The sequence below is a fragment of the Ranitomeya imitator genome, chromosome 5 (assembly GCF_032444005.1).
Source record: "Ranitomeya imitator isolate aRanImi1 chromosome 5, aRanImi1.pri, whole genome shotgun sequence".
Classification (NCBI taxonomy): Eukaryota; Metazoa; Chordata; class Amphibia; order Anura; family Dendrobatidae; genus Ranitomeya; species Ranitomeya imitator.
This window is the reverse complement of record NC_091286.1, coordinates 420,001,890-420,025,782: the sequence shown is the minus strand read 5'-3', so window position 1 is coordinate 420,025,782 and position 23,893 is coordinate 420,001,890. Positions and strand designations below refer to the sequence as shown.

Genomic DNA, 23,893 nt, shown 5'->3' with positions numbered 1-23,893 from the left:
TAAGCTGATATGCATGGGGGTCTTTAGTGCTAGTGTCAATCACCCATTTATGGGGAGGGTGTGGGGGCTTGTGGCCTGTAATACCTATAAAGGCGCTGTAGAGCTGCAACTAATCCATATAAACTAAATCTGCTGATCCATATTGGCTATAACTCAGTCTATGGCAGGAATCAGTAACATCTGCCCCTCCAGCTGCTGTGCAACTACATCTCCCAGCATTCCCTGACCAACATAGGCTGCCGGGGCATGCTGGGAGTTGTAGTTCCACAGAAGCTGGAGGGCTGCTGATCCCTGATCAAAGTACAGAGGTCCTGGCTGACTGCAGAGGACAGATCGGACATGTGGGCTTTCGTTACGCCCAATCTTTGGTTTCTGTGGCATATAAGGCGACCAGCCACACTCCAAATGGTAAGAAAATCCTGTGTAATGTTACATGATGTGCGACCTGATAGAAGCGAACAGCAGCAGCCATCAGGTGACACCAGAGGCAGGATGGCAGCGGAGGAAAAATAAGAAATCATCATCATCCCTGCAGGACGCCGGCATCTCCGACCGTGGCACCGAGCGTCCGCACTCCGGAAGTGCTCCTTCCCCGCGAACCGGAAGCCACGAGCTGGGGGTGGTCACCATGGTGATGGACGCGCTGCCGGGAGTTTGATCGTGTGTCAGGACCGGGGCTGCCATGGGGGAAAGCGGCGACAATTCCTACTGCATCAGGCCCAGCTTCCAGCATAAGTAAGTGCCCGTGTGTACAGGGCGTCATGCTGCAGACAGACCCGCCTGATCGATCGGCATGTATCCTGTGGACCATCCGTCTATAGGTCGGCAGTACAGCCTCGCACTACACCTGACCTCACCCCACATAACAAACGGTCCAGGTGTCAGCAGTATGTGGTGAGTGAGTGTGGAAACTCCACCACACGGGCAATCACTGAGTGCACCGAACACTGCTGCCCGGGACGGTCATGGCCCCATAGACTTGTGCTCAGCATGGAGATCCCTGGCTGCGACCCAAGCCGTCCTGTGAACAGCCCCTCAGATTACAGTGCTGTCTGTCCTGACAGATCATGTGAGTGACAATCGGATGTCGGAGCCAATGGCGAGGTCTCGTCACCTGACAGAACGCTCATCGGGTGACTGGATCGTCCATGCATTAAAAATCCTCATTTGCGGCAGATCTTGGCGCTGTGTAATCAGGAGATGTGCTGCCGAGAGCAATGATACTCTACACACAGCACAATCGTTTTAGCAATTGTTCTGTGGACAGCGATTGGCTTGTACATAGCAGATCAGTTGTTTAATGGCGGCTGTCAGCAAATAGGAATGGGGCTACACGGAAGCGTCTTCTACTTCAAAAACGATGCAGTACCCTGGTGTCTAAGAGCATGTGCACGTACCTCAGTGTGTACGGGGCCATCCATGGGAAGCATGGACGGCTGAATGAGGCATGTGCACGTACCTCAGTGTGTACGGGGCCATCCATGGGAAGCATGGACGGCTGAATGAGGCCTGTGCATGTACCTCAGTGTGTACGGGGCCATCCATGGGAAGCATGGACGGCTGAATGAGGCATGTGCACGTACCTCAGTGTGTACGGGGCCTATGGGAAGCATGGACGGCTGAATGAGGCTTGTGCACGTACCTCAGTGTGTTCAGGGCCATCCATGGGAAGCATGGACGGCTGAATGAGGCATGTGCACATACCTCAGTGTGTTCGGGGCCATCCATGGGAAGCATGGACGGCTGAATGAGGCATGTGCACGTACCTCAGTGTGTTCAGGGCCATCCATGGGAAGCATGGACGGCTGAATGAGGCATGTGCACATACCTCAGTGTGTACGGGGCCATCCATGGGAAGCATGGACGGCTGAATGAGGCCTGTGCATATACCTCAGTGTGTACGGGGCCATCCATGGGAAGCATGGACGGCTGAATGAGGCATGTGCACGTACCTCAGTGTGTACGGGGCCTATGGGAAGCATGGACGGCTGAATGAGGCTTGTGCACGTACCTCAGTGTGTTCAGGGCCATCCATGGGAAGCATGGACGGCTGAATGAGGCATGTGCACATACCTCAGTGTGTTCGGGGCCATCCATGGGAAGCATGGACGGCTGAATGAGGCATGTGCACATACCTCAGTGTGTACGGGGCCATCCATGGGAAGCATGGACGGCTGAATGAGGCCTGTGCACGTACCTCAGTGTGTACGGGGCCATCCATGGGAAGCATGGACGGCTGAATGAGGCTTGTGCACGTACCTCAGTGTGTTCAGGGCCATCCATGGGAAGCATGGACGGCTGAATGAGGCATGTGCACGTACCTCAGTGTGTTCGGGGCCATCCATGGGAAGCATGGACGGCTGAATGAGGCCTGTGCATGTACCTCAGTGTGTTCGGGGCCATCCATGGGAAGCATGGACGGCTGAATGAGGCATGTGCACATACCTCAGTGTGTTCGGGGCCATCCATGGGAAGCATGGACGGCTGAATGAGGCCTGTGCATGTACCTCAGTGTGTACGGGGCCATCCATGGGAAGCATGGACGGCTGAATGAGGCATGTGCATGTACCTCAGTGTGTTCAGGGCCATCCATGGGAAGCATGGACGGCTGAATGAGGCATGTGCACATACCTCAGTGTGTTCGGGGCCATCCATGGGAAGCATGGACGGCTGAATGAGGCCTGTGCATGTACCTCAGTGTGTTCAGGGCCATCCATGGGAAGCATGGACGGCTGAATGAGGCATGTGCATGTACCTCAGTGTGTTCGGGGCCATCCATGGGAAGCATGGACGGCTGAATGAGGCATGTGCATGTACCTCAGTGTGTTCGGGGCCATCCATGGGAAGCATGGACGGCTGAATGAGGCTTGTGCACGTACCTCAGTGTGTTCAGGGCCATCCATGGGAAGCATGGACGGCTGAATGAGGCCTGTGCACATACCTCAGTGTGTTCGGGGCCATCCATGGGAAGCATGGACGGCTGAATGAGGCCTGTGCATGTACCTCAGTGTGTTCGGGGCCATCCATGGGAAGCATGGACGGCTGAATGAGGCATGTGCACATACCTCAGTGTGTTCGGGGCCATCCATGGGAAGCATGGACGGCTGAATGAGGCCTGTGCATGTACCTCAGTGTGTACGGGGCCATCCATGGGAAGCATGGACGGCTGAATGAGGCATGTGCACATACCTCAGTGTGTTCGGGGCCATCCATGGGAAGCATGGACGGCTGAATGAGGCATGTGCACATACCTCAGTGTGTACGGGGCCATCCATGGGAAGCATGGACGGCTGAATGAGGCATGTGCACATACCTCAGTGTGTTCGGGGCCATCCATGGGAAGCATGGACGGCTGAATGAGGCATGTGCACATACCTCAGTGTGTACGGGGCCATCCATGGGAAGCATGGATGGCTGAATGAGGCCTGTGCATGTACCTCAGTGTGTACGGGGCCATCCATGGGAAGCATGGATGGCTGAATGAGGCCTGTGCATGTACCTCAGTGTGTACGGGGCCATCCATGGGAAGCATGGACGGCTGAATGAGGCATGTGCATGTACCTCAGTGTGTTCAGGGCCATCCATGGGAAGCATGGACGGCTGAATGAGGCATGTGCATGTACCTCAGTGTGTTCAGGGCCATCCATGGGAAGCATGGACGGCTGAATGAGGCATGTGCATATACCTCAGTGTGTTCAGGGCCATCCATGGGAAGCATGGACGGCTGAATGAGGCATGTGCATGTACCTCAGTGTGTTCAGGGCCATCCATGGGAAGCATGGACAGCTGAATGAGGCATGTGCATGTACCTCAGTGTGTTCAGGGCCATCCATGGGAAGCATGGACGGCTGAATGAGGCCTGTGCATGTACCTCAGTGTGTACGGGGCCATCCATGGGAAGCATGGACGGCTGAATGAGGCCTGTGCATGTACCTCAGTGTGTACGGGGCCATCCATGGGAAGCATGGACGGCTGAATGAGGCCTGTGCATGTACCTCAGTGTGTACGGGGCCATCCATGGGAAGCATGGACGGCTGAATGAGGCATGTGCATGTACCTCAGTGTGTACGGGGCCATCCATGGGAAGCATGGACGGCTGAATGAGGCATGTGCATGTACCTCAGTGTGTTCGGGGCCATCCATGGGAAGCATGGACGGCTGAATGAGGCATGTGCATGTACCTCAGTGTGTTCAGGGCCATCCATGGGAAGCATGGACGGCTGAATGAGGCATGTGCATGTACCTCAGTGTGTTCAGGGCCATCCATGGGAAGCATGGACGGCTGAATGAGGCATGTGCATGTACCTCAGTGTGTTCAGGGCCATCCATGGGAAGCATGGACGGCTGAATGAGGCATGTGCATGTACCTCAGTGTGTTCAGGGCCATCCATGGGAAGCATGGACGGCTGAATGAGGCATGTGCATATACCTCAGTGTGTTCAGGGCCATCCATGGGAAGCATGGACGGCTGAATGAGGCATGTGCATGTACCTCAGTGTGTTCAGGGCCATCCATGGGAAGCATGGACGGCTGAATGAGGCATGTGCATATACCTCAGTGTGTTCAGGGCCATCCATGGGAAGCATGGACGGCTGAATGAGGCATGTGCATGTACCTCAGTGTGTTCAGGGCCATCCATGGGAAGCATGGACGGCTGAATGAGGCATGTGCATATACCTCAGTGTGTTCAGGGCCATCCATGGGAAGCATGGACGGCTGAATGAGGCATGTGCATGTACCTCAGTGTGTTCAGGGCCATCCATGGGAAGCATGGACAGCTGAATGAGGCCTGTGCATGTACCTCAGTGTGTTCAGGGCCATCCATGGGAAGCATGGACGGCTGAATGAGGCCTGTGCATGTACCTCAGTGTGTTCAGGGCCATCCATGGGAAGCATGGACAGCTGAATGAGGCCTGTGCATGTACCTCAGTGTGTACGGGGCCATCCATGGGAAGCATGGACGGCTGAATGAGGCCTGTGCATGTACCTCAGTGTGTACGGGCCATCCATGGGAAGCATGGACGGCTGAATGAGGCCTGTGCATGTACCTCAGTGTGTACGGGGCCATCCATGGGAAGCATGGACGGCTGAATGAGGCATGTGCATGTACCTCAGTGTGTTCAGGGCCATCCATGGGAAGCATGGACGGCTGAATGAGGCCTTAGATTAATTAGAGATTTTGTCAGAATTCTTACAGGTGTGCATCACATCTGTGCCAGGATTCATTCACTAGTGCCAGTTTGCAGCTTTATGTGCACCATGTGCAATAATAAGATCACAGGCAGATTGAGAGCGAAGGACAGGCCATCACTATGGGAATAGCTCTTCAAGCGTATGTGCACATGGCCTCTGTTATGTGTACCTGCAAGTCTTTCAAGCAGAAGACGTTTCAGAAAAATCCACGTTTTTGCTTGAGCAGTTCCTTCTTTTTTTGCTAATATCTATAGATAGATAGATATAGATCAGTGAGGTCACTTCTCAGCTTTGGAAGCCTGCAGTGGCTGCCAAAAGTGAGTGAGGACTGTACATATGCACAGAAAGTCATGCTTACATTGCTGTGCATTATGTTCTTTCTGGTTTGATGTTTTTAACACTTTTTCAGGTGGGTTTTAGAGGAAATCTGCTAGAACAGGAGTCATTTTTTACATACCCCATGTTCACGTGTTATAATTCCAACATTTTGATGCTTATTTTTTGCACAGTGCATTTGATGTGTAAAAATATACAGTGTTTCTAGTACCAGTAAGGTGAGTGACATTTCTGAAATGTCATTCACATGCTGCTTTTCTTCCTTGTGTATTTTAAAGGGGTTGTCCAGTCTTAGGCTATGTGCACACATTGCGGATTTGGCCCAGCAGATCGCAGCTGTTTTCCATCCGGTTTACAGTACCATGTAAACCTATGGAAAACAAAATCCGCAGTTCACATGCTGCCGAAAATACCTCGCGGAAACGCTGCCTTGTATTTTCCGCAGCATGTCAATTCTTTGTGCGGATTCCGCAGCGTTTTACACCTGCTCCTCAATAGGAATCCGCAGGTAGTAAAACGCAGGTGAAATCCGCACAAAAAACACTGTAAATCCGCGGATTTTTCAAAAACGGTGCGGAAAAATCCGTACACGAATCCGCAACGTGGGCACATAGCCTGAAACTACAAGTCTGCAGTCTGTCTATGTGACTGCAGACTTCTGAATCCTCACATTACGAGCACTGCATGCTGGGAGAATTCTCCAGTGTCATGCAACTGCAACTATGAGGTGAATACTCCGGGCCACATTCCAACTAGACTTGTCTTGTCTCAAGCAATACACTTTCATTGAGGAGACTGCACTCGTCTAGTCGGAATGTGGCTGGGAGTATGCATATCACAGCGCCGGCACTGGAGTATCCCCACAGGGTGCACTGTGCGAGATGTGAGGACTGACAAGTCTGCAGTCATATAGAGTGACTTGTAATGTAATGCCGGATATCCCTTTAGGCCGGCTTCACACTCAGCGTATGAAAATACGGTCCGTATATTACGGCCGTAATACGCTGAAATGTCCCGAAAATAGTGGTCCGTAGCTCCTCCGTAGGCAGGGTGTGTCAGCGTTTTTTGCGCATGGCATCCTCCGTATGTAATCCGCATGGCATCCGTACTGCGTGGTTTTCTCGCAGGCTTGCAAAACCAACATACCGCTATAGAAATGATCCATGTGTCCCAAAAAGAAAAAAATTTATATATATACTGTATATATATATATATATATATATATATATATATATATATATATATATATATATATATGTCAGTAGACACATATATGTATATATATTACTATTTTTTCCAGCGCTATACAGCTTGAAAGCCGGTAATTCAATTACCGGCTTTTTCTTTCTCCTTCCTAAAACCCGACATGATTTGAGACATGGTTTACATACAGTAAACCATGTCTTCTCTCCATTTTTTTTGCAGATTCCACACTACTAATGTCAGTAGAGTGTATCTGCAAAACTTGGCCGTTCTAGCTCTTAAAATAAAGGGTTAAATGGCGGAAAAAATTGGCGTGGGCTCCCGCGCAATTTTCTCCGCCAGAGTAGTAAAGCCAGTGACTGAGGGCAGATATTAATAGCCTGGAGAGGGTCCACGGTTATTGGCCCCCCCCTGGCTAAAAACATCTGCCCCCAGCCACCCCAGAAAAGGCACATCTGGAAGATGCGCCTGTTCTGGCACTTGGCCACTCTCTTCCCATTCCCGTGTAGCGGTGGGATATGGGGTAATGAAGGGTTAATGCCACCTTGCTATTGTAAGGTGACATTAAGCCTAATTAATAATGGAGAGGCGTCAATTATGACACCTATCCATTATTAATCCAATTGAATGAAAGGGTTAAATAAAACACAAACACATTATTTAAAATTATTTTAATGAAATAAAAACAATGGTTGTTGGAGTATTTTATTCTACGCACAATCCAGTCACTGAAGACCCTCGTTCTGTGAAAGAAAAAACATAATAAACCAACAATATACTTACCCTCCGCAGATCTGTAACGTCCAACGATGTAAATCCTTCTGAAGGGGTTAAAACATTTTGCAGCAAGGAGCTTTGCTAATGCAATGCTACTCCTCGCTGCAAAACCCCGGGGAATGAGTCTAAATATAGATCAATGAGCTATATTTAGCTTCATTTGCGGTGAGGCGCCCTCTGCTGGATGTTCATAGATCGTGGGAAATTTCCTAGAAAGATCCCAGGCTTTCTAGGCAAGTTCCCACGATCTATAAACAGCCAGCAGAGGGCGCCTCACCGCAAATGAAGCTAAATATAGCTCATTGATCTATATTTAGACTCATTCCCCGGGGTTTTGCAGCGAGGAGCAGCCTGCATTAGCAAAGCTCCTTGCTGCAAAATGTTTTAACCCCTTCAGAAGGATTTACATCGTTGGACGTTACAGATCTGCGGAGGGTAAGTATATTGTTGGTTTATTATGTTATTTCTTTCACAGAACGAGGGTCTTCAGTGACTGGATTGGGCGTAGAATAAAATACTCCAACAACCATTGTTTTTATTTCATTAAAATAATTTTAAATAATGTGTGTGTGTTTTATTTAACCCTTTACTACAATTGGATTAATAATGGATAGGTGTCATAATTGACGCCTCTCCATTATTAATTAGGCTTAATGTCACCTTACAATAGCAAGGTGGCATTAACCCTTCATTACCCCATATCCCACCGCTACACGGGAATGGGAATGTGCCAGAATAGGCGCATCTTCCAGATGTGCCTTTTCTGGGGTGGCTGGGGGCAGATGTTTTTAGCCAGGGGGGGCCAATAACCGTGGACCCTCTCCAGGCTATTAATATCTGCCCTCAGTCACTGGCTTTACTACTCTGGCGGAGAAAATTGCGCGGGAGCCCACGCCAATTTTTTCCGCCATTTAACCCTTTATTTTAAGAGCTAGAACGGCCAAATTTTGCAGATACACACTACTGACATTAGTAGTGTGAAATCTGCAAAAAAATGGAGAGAAGACATGGTTTACTGTATGTAAACCATGTCTCAAATCATGTCGGGTTTTAGGAAGGAGAAAGAAAAAGCCGGTAATTGAATTACCGGCTTTCAAGCTGTATAGCGCTGGAATAAATATTAATATATATACATATATGTGTCTCACTGACATATATATATATATATATATATACCTATTCTATGTGTACACATTTATTCTACCTATTGGACTGTAAGCTGTCAGTGTGATTTTACTGTACACCGCAATGAATTACCGGCTTTTCTCTCTAACAGCGCTGCGTATTTCTCGCAAGTCACACTGCTTGTCCGTGTGAAATCCGTATTTTTCACGCTTCCATAGACTTTCATTGGCGTATTTCTTGCGCAGTACGGTGACAAACGCAGCATGCTGCGATTTTGTACGCCCGTAGAAAGCCGTATAATACTGATCAGTAAAATACGGCAGATAGGAGCAGGGGCATAGAGAATAATTGTGCCGTATTTTTTGCGAGTTTTACGGACGTAGTTTCTGCGCTCTTACGTCCGTAAAACTCGCAAGTGTGAAGCCGGCCTAAACCAATAAAATATTTTTATCAAATCTGCAGCATGTCAATTTTTCTACCATTCAAATTAGTTTAAAAACAAAATAAGTAAAAACACGTCAAAAACGCTTCTTGTACCCAGTGTTTTTCCTGCCAACACTGGTTTTTGATACAGAAGAATCCTCTGCAATTATGCCACATGTGAACGTACCCCAAGACTCATCATGAGTAGTTGGTCAGTTTTTGATGTAGCAGATTTTTTGTATCTATTAGCTAAATTAGGCTACTTTTTTAATTGCATTTTTGACCCTGAGTTTTTTGTTTCTTCTTGGTGTGTCATGTTTTAAATAAAGCTGCTTTGTTTGTTATAATTCGTGGTATTTGGCTTTGACAAAACTTTATTAATACAGTTATCTGTAGATTATATGTTTTTCCCCACCGCAGAAATGCACTAAAACCATGTGTTTGTTTATTTTATTTTTCTGTTTTTTTGTTTTGTTTTTTTTTAACCTGCTAATGCAAGTCTATGGGGAAAATGTGCTCACAAAACTCAGCGTACTCACAAGAGAAATTGATATTGTAGGGTTAAAAAAAACCTCAATTCAGTTTACAGAGCGCACAAAATAGCACAGTGGGCATGAGATTTCTATAACTCCCATTCACTTTGCTAGAACTTTAACAACAAAAATACGCAGCGTAAAAAAACTCATTGTGTGAACATGACCCAAGATTCTAATCAGTGCCGGGATTAGTTTAGTGAGGAGCGATTGGAGAAGACTCTCTTGACATGATGTTGAGGGCTAGTAAAGATAATGTTCACATGTTTAGTATTTGGTGCGTTTTTTTACCTCAGTATTTGTAAGCCAAAACCAGGAGTGGAACAATCAGAGGAAAAGTATAATAGAAACATATGCACCACTTCTGTATTGATCACCCACTCCTGGTTTTGTCTTACAAATTCTGAGGTAAAATACTGACCAAATACTGATAGTGTGAGCGTGGCCTAAAGAACATGCCACAGGTAACAAAGCTCTTCCGTTGGTATTAGCTGGTAATATGTCAGGGAACGTGCTAACGATCAGGGATAGCAGCGTTTTGGATACAGCTCACCTGTGCTGCGTTCTAGGTTACAAGCACAGTTGTTGGGATTTAAAGATGGCCCATGCCCACTGTGCTTCTACTTAACGCTACGCAACCTCACCCGCGGTGCGGGTTTATGAGCGGCAGCATGTCAATTTCTGTTGCGGAGACGCTAGTGCCACAATAGAATGTATTGGATGCGGTAAATCCTCACGGTTCACTGAACTCATACAGATTTACCTGTATGATTAGAGCGCAATGTTTTGGACGCAGCGAGCATATGTTGCGTCTGAAGCGCTCCTACTTCCTGGTCGTGGTCACACAGCCTCATATGTGTTATTACAGGTAAAGCACAATACAGAAGAGAGCAGGAAATCGTTACTTTGTGTTTGTCGTACACCAAACGCATTTACATCTCAGGAAGACAAGGTGCAATAACGCATTACATTTACTCTATGCTTCTTGTAACCCACAATATAAACATGTTAGAGCCCACACAGATGGAAACAAGCCGGAGAATTTCGTTTTCTGACCGCTGTTTGTGAAAATGCTAAGCCTTCATGACGTGTAAAAATTAGTTCTATAAAGCAATTGCAAAAAACAGAAACCAAATATTCTAGACCCAGCAAGCAATTCAATAAATAGTTATCAAAATGCAGTTTGCAAAAACTTTTCTAGTCCAAGGGCGACATTTTAAAGGGGTTGTCCAGCCTTGGGTTACAACTCTCCAGTCACTCTGACTGCAAACTTGGGAATCCTCACATTGCGCACACTGCATGCTGTGAGGATTCTCCAGTGGCGGGAGCAGGTAGTCATGTGACCACAAGTAATTGATTTGCATATTTCTGGGCACATTCCAACTAGGCTTGCCCGGCCTCAATCAATACCACATGTATGCAAATCACATTTTTGCAGTCACGCTCCTAGCACCAACAGCGCAAAATCCTCAAAGCACATGTCGTGCAATGTGAGGATTCACAAAGCCGGACAACCCCTTTAAAGGGGTTGTCCAGTCTGAAATGATAAGTCTGCAGTTATTTTGTGTGACTACAGACTTATGAATCCCCCCAGCGCACGCACTGTGCACTGCGAGGATTCTTCGGTTTCTGAGCTGGGACCAGCGGGTACACATGCGTTCAGTGTCAGACTGAGGTGCCAAGGGCCTACCAGTAACCAACGCAGGGCCCAACTTTTCAGCCTCATGCAAATGTGACATTTTCATCAATCATAGATTTATATAACAATGGACTGTGTAGATTGTTAAATGAATAAGATGCCGCCTCTGTCTGTACATAGTGATTCAAGCATATAGTGCCAAGTACTGCTCATATAAGAAGGTGGTGGCCCACTCCTGCACAGGGGCCCACCAGAGGATTCTCCTGTGGGCCAGTCCAAGCCTGCATGTGTTAGACATATTCCCTGCCATGGCCCATCTAGTGGATGTGGCCTTGCTCCATACACTTGTATTGAGCCAGACTGCACCCCATCTAGTGATGTGACTGTTTAGTGGGCATGGCTTCGCTCAACACAATTCTATGGAGCGAGGCCACACCCTCTAGACGGCTTCTGCCCAGGAGTATGCACACTGCTCAAAAAAATAAAGGAAAACTAAAATCCCACATCCTAGATATCACTGAATGAAATATTCCAGTTGTAAATCTTTATTCATTATATAGTGGAATGTGTTGCGAACAAAACCTAAAAATGATCACGTAAACCACAACTAATATCCCCCGGAGGTCTGGACTTGGAATGATGCTTAAAGGGAACCTGTCACCTCAAATTGGCGGGATATTCAAATAACTTTTTACCGGTCCGATGGGCGGCATTTCATCTTCATTTTTCCACCCCATCCGTCCCTGTTGTCCGCAATATGTTAGTGAATTAGAGTACGTGTGCTCCATAGTTGGCGCGGGCGCAATGCAATCTTCGGTCGCGCACACGCAATATGCTTTGCCCAACTGCGGGCAAAGCCAAAAACTATAACTGCGCATGTGCCAGCGCACTATGTCTCAGAAGTATTTCGCTGTGATGCAGGACATAGTGCGCGGGCGCATGCGCAGAAATGCTTTTCGGCTTTGCCCGCAGTTGGGCAAAACTTACTGCACGTGAGCAACCGAAGATTGCATTGCATACGCGGCAACTATGGAGCACACGTACTCTAATTCACTAACATATTGCGGACAACAGGGACTAACGAGGTGGAGAAATGAAGATGAAACGCCGCCCTTCGGACCGGTAAAAACCCATTTAAATATCCCGCCAATTTGAGATGACAGGTTCCCTTTAAAACGAAAGTGGAAAATTAAGTTACAGGCGGATCCAGCTTAAGTGGAAATGCCTCAAGACAGGGAAATGATGCTCAGTAGTGTGTGTGGCCTCCACGTGCCTGTATGATCTCCCTACAATGCCTGGGCATGCTCCTGATGAGGCGGCGGATGGTCTCCTGAGGGATCTCCTCCCAGACCTGGAGTAAGGCATCCACCAACTCCTAGACAGTCTGTGGTGCAATGTGATGCTGGTGGATGGTGCGAGACATGATGTTCCAGATGTGTTCAATCAGATTCAGGTCTGGGGAACGAGCAGGCCAGTCCATAACTTCAATGCCTTCATCTCGTAGGAACTGCTGACACACTCCAGCCACATGAGGTCTGGCATTGTCCTGCATTAGGAGGAACCCAGGGCCAACCGCACCAGCGTATGATCTCACAAGGGGTCTGATGATCTCCTCTCGGTACCTAATGGCAGTCAGACTACCTCTGGCGAGCATATGAAGGGCTGTGTGGCCCTCCAAAGAAATGCCACCCCACACCATTACTGATCCACTGCCAAACCAGTCATGCTGAAGGATGTTGCAGGCAGCAGATTGCTTTCCACGGTGTCTCCAGACTCTGTCACGTCTGTCACATGTGCTCAGTGTGAACCTGCTTTCATCTGTGAAGAGCACAGGGCACCAGTGGCGAATTTGCCAATCCTGGTGTTCTGTGGCAAATGCCAAGCGTCCTGCACGGTCTTGGGCTGTCAGCACAACCCCCATCTGTGGACATCGGGCACTCAGACCAGCCTCATGGAATCGGTTTCTAACCGTTTCTGGAGACACATGCACATTTGTGGCCTGCTGGAGGTCATTTTGCAGGGCTCTGGCAGTGCTCCTCCTGTTCCTCCTTGCACAAAGGCTGAGGTAGCAGCCCTGCTGCTGGGTTGTTGCCCTCCTACGGTCCCCTCCACGTCTCCTGGTGTACTGTTCTGTCTCCTGGTAGCGCCTCTAGACACTACGCTGACAGACACAGCAAACCTTGCCACAGCTCGCATTGATGTGCCAGCCTGGATGAGCTGCACCATCTGAGCCACTTGTGTGGTTTGTAGAGTCCGTCTCATGCTACCACGAGTGTGAAGGCACAACCAACATTCAAAAGTGACCAAAACCTCAGCCAGAAAGCATTGGTACTGAGATGTGGTCTGTGGTCCCCACCTGCAGAACCACTCCTTTATTGAGTGTGTCTTGATTATTGCCAATAATTTCCATCTGTTGTCTATTCCATTTGCACAACAGCATGTGAAATTGATTGTCAAACAGTGTTGCTTCCTAAGTGGACAGTTTGATTTCACAGAAGTTTGATTTACTTGGAGTTATATTTTGTTGTTTAAGTGTTCCCTTTATTTTTTTGAGCAGTTTATAACCGATGTATACCCACTGTTCCCAGCTCAGAAACTGGAGAATCCTCACAGCACAAAGTGCGTTTGCTGGAGGGATTTAAGTCTGAAGTCACACAGATTGCTTGCACACTTATCATTTTAAACTGGAAAATCCCTTTAATATTGAACAACTTCCAATGGCTGCAATAAAACTTACAGGCGTATTCGCTTTTGAGAAGTTTATGCCATATCAAAAGTATATGGCAGGTTCTACTATCCGGACTTCCACATAACTAGAGAATAGGGGTGCTCTTCTCCCCTATCATTACTCTAGAGATGAGGGGACCCTAAATGCAAGTCACAACCTTCACTGAAGATGGTGGGTGGTGTAGAATAGTGACAACAGCATAGGCAGCCACTCACATCTGTGCCTGTCTGGAGTGCTAAATGGGCGTCAAGGAAACTGTCTATTGATGTATGGGGGTCCCAGATATGGATTACACAGTGCTCCATCTGTGCTTGGCCATCCCTGCTCCTGAGCAAGCTTGTAGGCCACGTTCACATATTCAGTATTTGGTCAGTATTTTACCTCAGTATTTGTAAGCCAAAATCAAGAGTGGAACAATCAGAGGAAAAGTATAATAGAAACACGTCACCATTTCTGCATTTTTCGCTGGTTTTGGCTTACAAATACTGAGGTAAAGTATTGACAAAATACTGAACGTGTGAATGTGACCGTAGTCTGCTACTAGCAGCATGGTGGCTCAGTGGTTAGCACTGTAGCCTTAGGCCTCGTGCTCATGTTGAGTATTTGTACAGTTTTTTAACTCAGTATTTGTAGTAAAAAAAAAAAAAAGGAGTGGGTGATAAATAGACGTGGTGCCGTGTTTCTATTCTACTTTCTCTAGTCACCTTCCACGACAGCCACTTCGGAGGTTGTCTTCCCCGCCCTAATAGGGGACAAGAACACAAGAGGTTAAATACCCCTACTGTACACAGAATATTGGGGACCACAGAAAATGGCATGGGGGCTGCCTGTGTTGTGCACCCCTGCACTGTAGTGTATGTAGAGGTGCCAGTTGATCCAGAACCCTGGTCCCAGAGGGGCTCCAAAGCCAAACGCATGAGAAATAATCAGTATCATAATGGCACTGGGAAGGAGCATTGTTATAAAGTAACCTAACATGTCACTGTCCTGTAGTAAGTAAGTCTCTAGGACCCTAATATCGACATGAAACAGGTGGGGTATACCGGTCATATCAGAAGGTGGTAATACACCACAGTGATGGATGGTGTTATCAGTGACCAGAAAATTTCTCTACAGCGTTTTTTACAGAAGTAAAGTTGTAGATTATGGTCCCGTGCTCATTACTTGTACGTTCTCCCCAGGTTTAGGACAGCCGCAGTACGGGACTGTATACAATCTGTGCTGAAAGAAGAACTTAAAAGCAAACAATATATTCCTGAAGAGATTCCACAACTGACTCGCTCCTTGTCAGAGACAATAAAAGAAAAGCTCAAAGGTGAGTGAATCAGTGCCATAAAACAATAAAGATGATAAAATTAGGCATATATATAGAGTAGTAAATGAGAGGTTTCTGCTGCTGATTTGCAGACTGATCTGCGGCAGGTCTGCATGTAGATTAGCCACATTCAATGAAGTTAATCTGTGTGCCGAGTCTGCCGACATCAATAAATAAGAAAACACATCACGTATCGGGCTATGTTCACACTCAGTTTTTTGCTGCTCTTTTGGCAATAAAAACATTGCATTCAAAATATCTATGTTGTATGCGATTGTGGGAAGAAGAGATAAGAGGGGAGTAGAGAAGGAGATCTTGTGAGGATCGGAGGTTGCATGTAGGAAAGTACCGGGAGACGAGGTACACAGATGTATGGAGGAGACAGCTTGTGGATGGCTTTATATGTCATGGTTAGGGTTTTGTACTGGAGTCTCTGGGTAATGGGGAGCCAGTGAAGGGATTGACAGAGGGGAGAGGCCGGGGAATAGCAGGGGGACAGGTGGATTAGTCGGGCAGCTGACTTTAGAATAGATTGGAGGGGTGCGAGAGTGTTCGAGGGGAGGCCACAGAGCAGAAGGTTACGGTAGTCGAGGCGGGAGATGATGAGGGCATGGACTAGGGTTTTTGCAGATTCCTGGTCTAGGAATGTACGGATCTGTGAAATATTTTGGAGTTGAAGGCGGCAGGAAGTGGAAAGGGCTTGGATATGCGGTTTGAAGGAGAGATCAGTGTCAAGGATTACCCAGAGACAGCAAGCTTGTGGGACTGGGGAGAGTGGGCAGCTGTTTACTGTAATGGATAGGTTCGTTGGGGGGGTGTCGCATGAGATGGGGGAAAGACCATGAATTCTGTCTTGTCCATGTTAAGTTTTAGAAATCTAGCAGAGAAGGAGGATGAAATAGCGGATAGACATTGAGGGATTCTGGTTAGTAGGGTGGTGATATCTGGTCCAAAGATGTAGATCTGTGTGTCATCAGCATAGAGATGATACTGAAAACCATGAGATTCTATGAGCTGTCCCAGGCCAAAAGTGTAAATGGAGAAGAGCAGGGGCCCTAGAACTGAACCTTGCAGGACTCCGACAGATAGGGGGCGAGGTGAGGAGGTGGTGTGTGAATGGGAGACGCTGAATGTTCGGTCAGTTAGGTATGACGAGATCCAGGATAGGGCCAAGTCTGTGATGCCAAGGGATGAGAGGGTCTGTAGTAATAGGGAATGGTCTACTGTGTCAAAGGCAGAGGACAGGTCCAGGAGGAGGAGAAGAGAGTAGTGTTGCTTTCTCTTGGCGGTTAATAGGTCATTGGTGACCTTAGTTAGGGCAGTTTCAGTGGAGTGGTGTGACTGGAAGCCTGATTGTTAACGGTCAAAAAGGGAGCAGGAAGATAGATGGGAGGACAGTTCAAGATGGACGTGTTGTTCCAGTAGTTTTGAGGCATAGGGGAGAAGTGATATAGGCCGATAGTTAGATACAGAGGATGGGTCAAGGGAGGGCTTTTTGAGGATAGGTCTGATTGAGGCATGTTTAAAGCTTGAGGGGAAAACACCAGTTGTTAGTGATAGGTTGAAGAGATGGGTTAGAGTTGAGATGAAGACTGTGGCGAGGTTTGGGATGAAGTGGGATGGGATCGGGTCAAGTGCACAGGTGGTGAGATGCGATCTTGAGAGTAGAGTGGAGAGTCGATCTTCTGTAATGGTGGAGAAGTTGGTTTTGGAGGTGGAGAGCTGGGTAGTTGGGAGGAAGGGCTCTGGGGGTTGTCGACTAAAACTGTCTCTGATGTATATAAATATACACAAAATGATACCCACATAACATATCACACCGTCACAGTTTGGTACATTTTTCTGAGCCTTTTTGCAATTTCTCATAGCTTTCTATGGGTGAAAAAACGCTGAAACAATAGACATTCTGCAAATTTAAAAAAAACTGCAGTTTTCCTATTCCGTCAGGAAAAGAAAACAAAAGTGTGCATTAGATTTCTGAAATCTTACAGCTTTTGCTGGTGCTGTAAAACGCAGCTTTTACTTTGCATAAAAAACACTGCATGTGAACGCAGTCTTAAAACCATTTTCAAAACCGAAGCGAAAAAACCTGTGGCTGTGCAAAAATCAATGCAGATCTCCCCCTAAAAAAAAATAAGGTGTTTTGTGGACGGTCTTCACATAGATTTCTGCGCATAATTCAAAATCTGTGCAAAAATATCTACGACATACTAAGGATATGGCTGATTGAACATGCTGATATTCTCCTATTCATGAGACCCTAATTCAATAGTAACAACCAGTGTGACTTGCAAAATCACACCAGAACTAAATAGAAAAATGCCAAGATCTTTATTAAAAAAAAAAAAAAAAAAGGAACTAATCCCCTTCATGTATTTTTTTTTTTTTTTTTTTACTTTTATGGTAGTGCTAATAGTATATATTAATTCGATAATGACCTTGCGCTGTAAATGTACTGTGCTTGATCCTGGGCTTTAACTCCATGCCATTGTCAATTTACATTGCAATCTAGCAGAAGCAGGTCTGATCCCTGGCTGTCAGACATAAACTGGGATCCTAGGGAGAAGAGAGAAACGGTTTATTACCATTTATGCCTTAACTTTAGACGCCTACATCGTAAATGCTATGCAGTGAACAGAAGCACTCGATGTGCCGTGCAGACCCAGATGAGCAATACCAGTTGCTTCTGTCACTGTGGTGAGCTGTTTACTCCTGTAACTAAGGTTCCTATGGGTATTCCATTTAAAGAGCGAAAAATTAGCAAAAAAAAAAAAAAAATGTTCCCCAAAGAATTTACGTGTGTGTGTGTGTGTGTGTGTTTGTATAAATTATCAGCAGAAAATAAAAAGGCGTAATACAAATATGAAGTTCCCACCACAAAAAAAGTGAACAGCTCTGATTAGCTCTGATTTTTTTTTTTTCATTTAAATATAAAACTATATAAAAAAAAAAAAAGTACCGTAACTCAAAATATTCTTTTTTCTTTATTTGCAATGCAAAACAAAAATGTATGTGTACTCCAAAACAGCATTAAAAAGTAATCTAATTTGTGCCAAATAAAACAAACCTTATATAGCTCAGTGAAAAAATAAATTAAGGCTGCTGACAAGAAGAAAGGCAAAAATGAAAAAATTAAATTAAATAAAAATTGCAGCCATTAAAGGAGTGGTATTCTACCTAAAATGTCCTTCTTACATCTCTATTTTTACACTTTAAGCACTTTTGTAATTTGCTTTATTATTTTTACACCCTAAGCACTCTTGTCATTTGCTTTATTATTAAATATCCTACACTTCTCCCTATCCAGCTATTCCCAAAATGTTGTTTTGTTTTTTTTTAAACTTCACTTCTTGTGACGTATTGCTGGAGAGGAGTCTCAAATAACAGGTCATCATGAGGTTGGGGCTGCACTCCCTTTTCTGCACTGTCACCCTGTCTGGAACAGGACATCTTCGGGGGTGCAGTTATTTATTACAGTTTCTTGCATAGTGGCCCTCTGCAGATGTCCTGGATCCATGGCGTTAATAGAGGCTGTGGGAGAGGTGAGTGCTTTGCTTCTGTCTCCACTGCAACTTCTTAATGTGAATAGGGCTGTCATCAGGGTGTGGAGATAGAAGCAGGATGAGTGACACCAACACCGCCCCCACAGCTTCTTTCATCGCCCCCAAATGAATTGTTATCAGGTGGCACAGATAGAAGCTGTGTGAGTGACACCAACGCCACTTCGTGATGACAATTAGTTTGATGGTGGTGATAAATGTGGGGTGTGATTGGTGTCACTCACCCTTCACCTATCTCCTCCTCCTTATGATATCACTTGTCACAGTAAGAAGCTGTGACAGACAGAAGCAGAGTGCTGGTGCTGCGCTCACCTCAGCCTCTATCAGGACCATGGAATCAGGACATCTTCAGAGGGTAGTGATGGAAAAATTGTAGTAAGTGACTGCAGCGCCTGCCCCCGTTGACATTTTTTTCCAGGAGGGGTGTTAGACTGGGAAGTGAGTGTAACCCCATCCTCCTGATGGCGATTCATTTGAGACTACTTTAATTCGAAATGTCACAGGAAGTGATGGAAAAAAAAACACTTAGGGATTTGCTGTACAAGGAGACGTGCAGGTTATTGTATAGCAAAGCAAATTAAAAAATATCTATCTTTACACCTCAAACACTTTTGTAAAGGTCATTTTAGGTGTCGGACCACCCTGTTACATCCCCTTTAGGTCTGGTCACTAAGAAGTTTTACAAAAAATGCATTTAGTTGTTACATTTTAACCATCTGTGTTTTCTGTTGTTTTTTTTTTTTTTCTTTTATAGACCTGGGTTTTGACAGATATAAAATAGTGGTCCAAGTTGTTATTGGTGAGCAGAGAGGAGAAGGAGTGAAGTAAGTGCAGTGACTTGTAATTATCTGCCATATTGGAAAAAATTGTGTTCTCATTATTTCAATCAATTCATTAAAATAACAAAATAGGTAAACCATCCAGAGAGCTTTGTGACACTGTTTTTTTCCAGTACGCAAGCTTAGATAGCACATAAATGTCCAATAGATGTGGGTCCCACTTCTAGGAGACTCTTACTGTATTATCAGTCCCGCGATCTATTATTCTGACTAATGCTATAGCCACTTTGACTGGAGAGGTGGTCACAACTCTCTTCATTCACGGTTGCACATGGGAGTTCTACATACAGCCAAGCACACTTTTTTTTTTGCTTTCAGAACTACATAGGAGCCATGGCAGTAATCAGAATAGATGCAGGTGCCAGAGGTGGGAGCCACATCTACTAGACATATTTACGGCATGTGTGGATATCAAATAAATGTCTATGATGAGACAACCCCTTTAAGTACGTACAGTAAATAGCATTTACCATATCCTGCCTCCATATCATTCTGTATGTAAGTAATGCAGCTCAGGAGCCCCAGTCAGCTGTAGGGGATTTTATAGTTGCATAGGCTGAAAAAAGACCTAGGTCCATCAAGTTCCACCTTCCTCCACCAATAGTACATTTTTTGGCACTAAATTATCTATAACCCACAATGTTATGTGTATCGAGGAAATCATCCAGCCCTTTATAAAAGCTGTTATAGGGTCTGCGATTACTACCTCCTGTGGTAGGGCATTCCACAGTCTGACTGCTCTAACTGGAAAGAACCCTTTCCTATTTAGCTGCTAGAATCGCCTTTCTTCCACCCGTAATGAATGCCCCCTGGTCCTTAGTATGGTATTTGGAAGGCTTAAGTCATGTGCCATTGGTTTGTACTGACCACACATGTATTTATACATGTAAATGAGAACTCCTCTGAGATGTCTTTTTTCTAAGCTAACAAGGCCCAACTTTTCTAACCTCTCATCATATGAGAGGCCTTCCATCCCTTGTAATAATCTATAATAATCTATTGTCCTATAAGATAGGGAAGCAATATACGCGTAATGGTATGCAAGTGCTTCTCACTAAATTAGAAAATCATCAAAAAGTTAATTTATTTCTGTTCAATACAAAAAGTGAAACTCATATGTTATATAGTCATTACAATCAGAGTAATCTATTTCAAGTGGTTATTTCTGTTAATGTTGATTATTATGGCTTAAAGCCAATGAAAATCAAAAAGTCATTATCTCAGTAAATCAGAATGATTTACAAAAAGCATCTACAAAGGCTTCCTAAGCATTTAAAAAGGTCCCTAAAGGTACCGTCACACTTAGCGACGCTGCAGCGATACCGACAACGATCCGGATCGCTGCAGCATCGCTGTTTGGTCGCTGGAGAGCTGTCACACAGACAGCTCTCCAGCGACCAACGATGCCGGTAACCAGGGTAAACATCGGGTAACTAAGCGCAGGGCCGCGCTTAGTTACCCGATGTTTACCCTGGTTACCATCCTAAAAGTAAAAAAAAACAAACACTACATACTTACCTACAGCCGTCTGTCCTCCAGCGCTGTGCTCTGCTCTCCTCCTGTACTGGCTGTGAGCACAGCGGCCGGAAAGCAGAGCGGTGACGTCACCGCTCTGCTTTCCGGCTGACCGACGCTCACAGTCAGTGCAGGAGGAGTGCAGAGCACAGCGCTGGAGGACAGACAGCTGTAGGTAAGTATGTACTGTTTGTTTTTTTTTACTTTTAGGATGGTAACCAGGGTAAACATCGGGTTACTAAGCGCAGCCCTGCGCTTAGTTACCCGATGTTTACCCTGGTTACCAGTGAAGACATCGCTGAATCGGTGTTACACACGCCGATTCAGCGATGTCTGTGGGGAGTCCAGCGACCAAATAAAGTTCTGGACTTTCTTCCCCGACCAGTGACATCACAGCAGGGGCCTGATCGCTGCTGCCTGTCACACTGGACGATATCGCTAGCGAGGACGCTGAAACGTCACGGATCGCTAGCGATATCGTCTAGTGTGACGGTACCTTTAGTCTGTTTCAGTAGGCTCCACAATCATGGGGAAGACTGCTGACTTGACAGATGTCTAGAAGGCAGTCATTGACGCACTCGACAAGGAGGGTAAGCCACAAAAGGTCATTGCTAAAGAAGCTAGCTGTTCACAGAGGTATATTAATGGAAGGTTGAGTGGAAGGAGAAAGTGTGGTAGAAAAAGGTTCACAAGCAACCGTGCTAATCGCAGTCTTGTAAAGATTGTTTCACAATTTTCAAAATTTTTATGCCCCTAAATCAGAGCGTTATGTCACACAATAGTTAATAAATAACCTCACATTTGAAGAGACTTTGGGGACCTATATGACAGAAAATACCCAAAAGTGACACCATTCTAAAAGTTGCACCCCTCAAGGTGTTCAAAAGCACATTCAAGAAGTTTATTAACCCTTCAGATGCTTCACAAGAACTGAAGCAATGTCGAAGGAAAAAATGAACATTTAACTTTTTTTCACAAAAATTTTACTTCGGACACAATTTTTTCAATTTTGTCAAGTGTAGTAGCAGAAAATAAACAACAATATTAGTTGTGTGATTTCTCCTGAGTATGCTGATACCCCATGTGTGGAGGAAGACCACTCTTTAGGCGCACAGCAGGACACGGAAGGGAAGGAGCACCATTTGAAGTTTTGAACGTAAAATTGGCTGGAATCGACTCGAGAGCGAATGCCATGTCGCGTTTGGAGAGAACCTGATGTGCCTAAACAGTGGAGACCCCCACATGTGATCCCATTTTGGAAACTAGACCCCCTCAAGGGACTTATCTAGAAGTTTTTGAGCACCCCGATCCCCCAATTGCTTAATGGGAACCTGTCACCCCCACCCCCTTCCCCCCCCCCAAGGCGGTTTTAACTAAAAGAGCCACCTTGTGCAGCACTAATGCTGCATTCTGTCAAGGTGGCTCTTTTAGTTCGGGTCCCTGCAAACGCTGAAATAATCGCTTTTATAATGTGCCCCTCATACCTGAATTTGTCAGGGCGGCATGTCTTTTCCTTCCTGACACAAACGCCTCCCAGCCGTCACTCAGGGCCTCCGCACGCCACCTCCATTTCCTTCCTGAACGTCCCCGGCGCCTGCGCTGTAAGTTTTTTTTCGGGCATGCGCTGTTTGCGCTGCCCTTTGAACTTACAGCGCTGGTGCCGGGGACGTTCAGGAAGGAAATTGAGGTGGCGCCCGGTGCGCAGAGGCCCTGAGTGACGGCTGGGAGGCGTTTGTGTCAGGGGGGAAAAGACATGCCGCCCTGACAAATTCAGGTATGAGGGGCACATTATAAAAGCGATTATTTCAGCGTTTGCAGGGACCCGAACTAAAAGAGCCACCTTGACAGAATGCAGCATTAGTGCTGTACAAGGTGGCTCTTTTAGTTAAAAACGCCTGGGGGGTGACACATTCCCTTTAAAGGGAACCTGTCACCCCGTTTTTTCAGATTGAGAAATAAATACTGTTAAATAGGGCCTGCGCTGTGCGTTACTATAGTGTATGTAGTGTACCCTGATTCCCCACCTATGCTGAGAAATACATTACCAAAGTCGCCGTTTTCGCCTGTTGTTCAGGCTGGTCAGGTCAGGTGGGCATGGTGACATCGCTCTTTTCTTCCCCAGCTTTCTGTTGGTGGCGTAGTGGTGTGCGCATGTCGCAGTGACGAATCCACTGCGCGCGTGCGCAGAAGAGATCGCGGCGGCCATTTTCCCAAAGCCGAGTTTCCCTTCCGTGTCCTGCTGTGCGCCTAAAGAGTGGTCTTCCTCCACACATGGGGTATCAGCATACTCAGGAGAAATCACACAACTAATATTGTTGTTTATTTTCTGCTACTACACTTGACAAAATTGAAAAAATTGTGTCCGAAGTAAATTTTCCCAAAGCCGAGATGCAAACTCGGCTTTGGGAAAATGGCCGCCGCGATCTCTTCTGCGCACGCGCGGCATCCCGCGGCCATTTTCCTGAAGCCCCGTGCAGCAGAGCACTCCATCTGCACACGCGCGGCCCCAGGAAGATGGCCGCCCCCACCGATGACAGGGGGTAACAGCGCAGATCGCGCGCTGCTTCTTCACGTGCGCGCAGTGGATTCGTCACTGCGACATGCGCACACCACTACGCCACCAACGGAAAGCTGGGGAAGAATAGAGCGATGTCACCACGCCCACCTGACCTGACCAGCCTGATTGACAGGCGAAAACGGCGACTTT

The 23,893-nt window shown here is 46.3% G+C and overlaps 1 protein-coding gene across 1 annotated transcript in view; it reads left to right on the top strand.

The window, feature by feature from the left end:
- The first annotated feature begins 581 nt into the window (after window positions 1-581).
- DYNLT2B (dynein light chain Tctex-type 2B) overlaps window positions 582-23,893 on the top strand; it is a 38,023-nt gene continuing 14,711 nt past the window's right edge. The window contains exons 1-3 of the mRNA XM_069727070.1: window positions 582-735; window positions 15,139-15,272; window positions 19,587-19,656. Coding sequence (XP_069583171.1) covers window positions 683-735; window positions 15,139-15,272; window positions 19,587-19,656 — 257 coding nt within the window. The 5' untranslated portion in view covers window positions 582-682. The remainder of the gene's footprint in view (window positions 736-15,138; window positions 15,273-19,586; window positions 19,657-23,893) is intronic.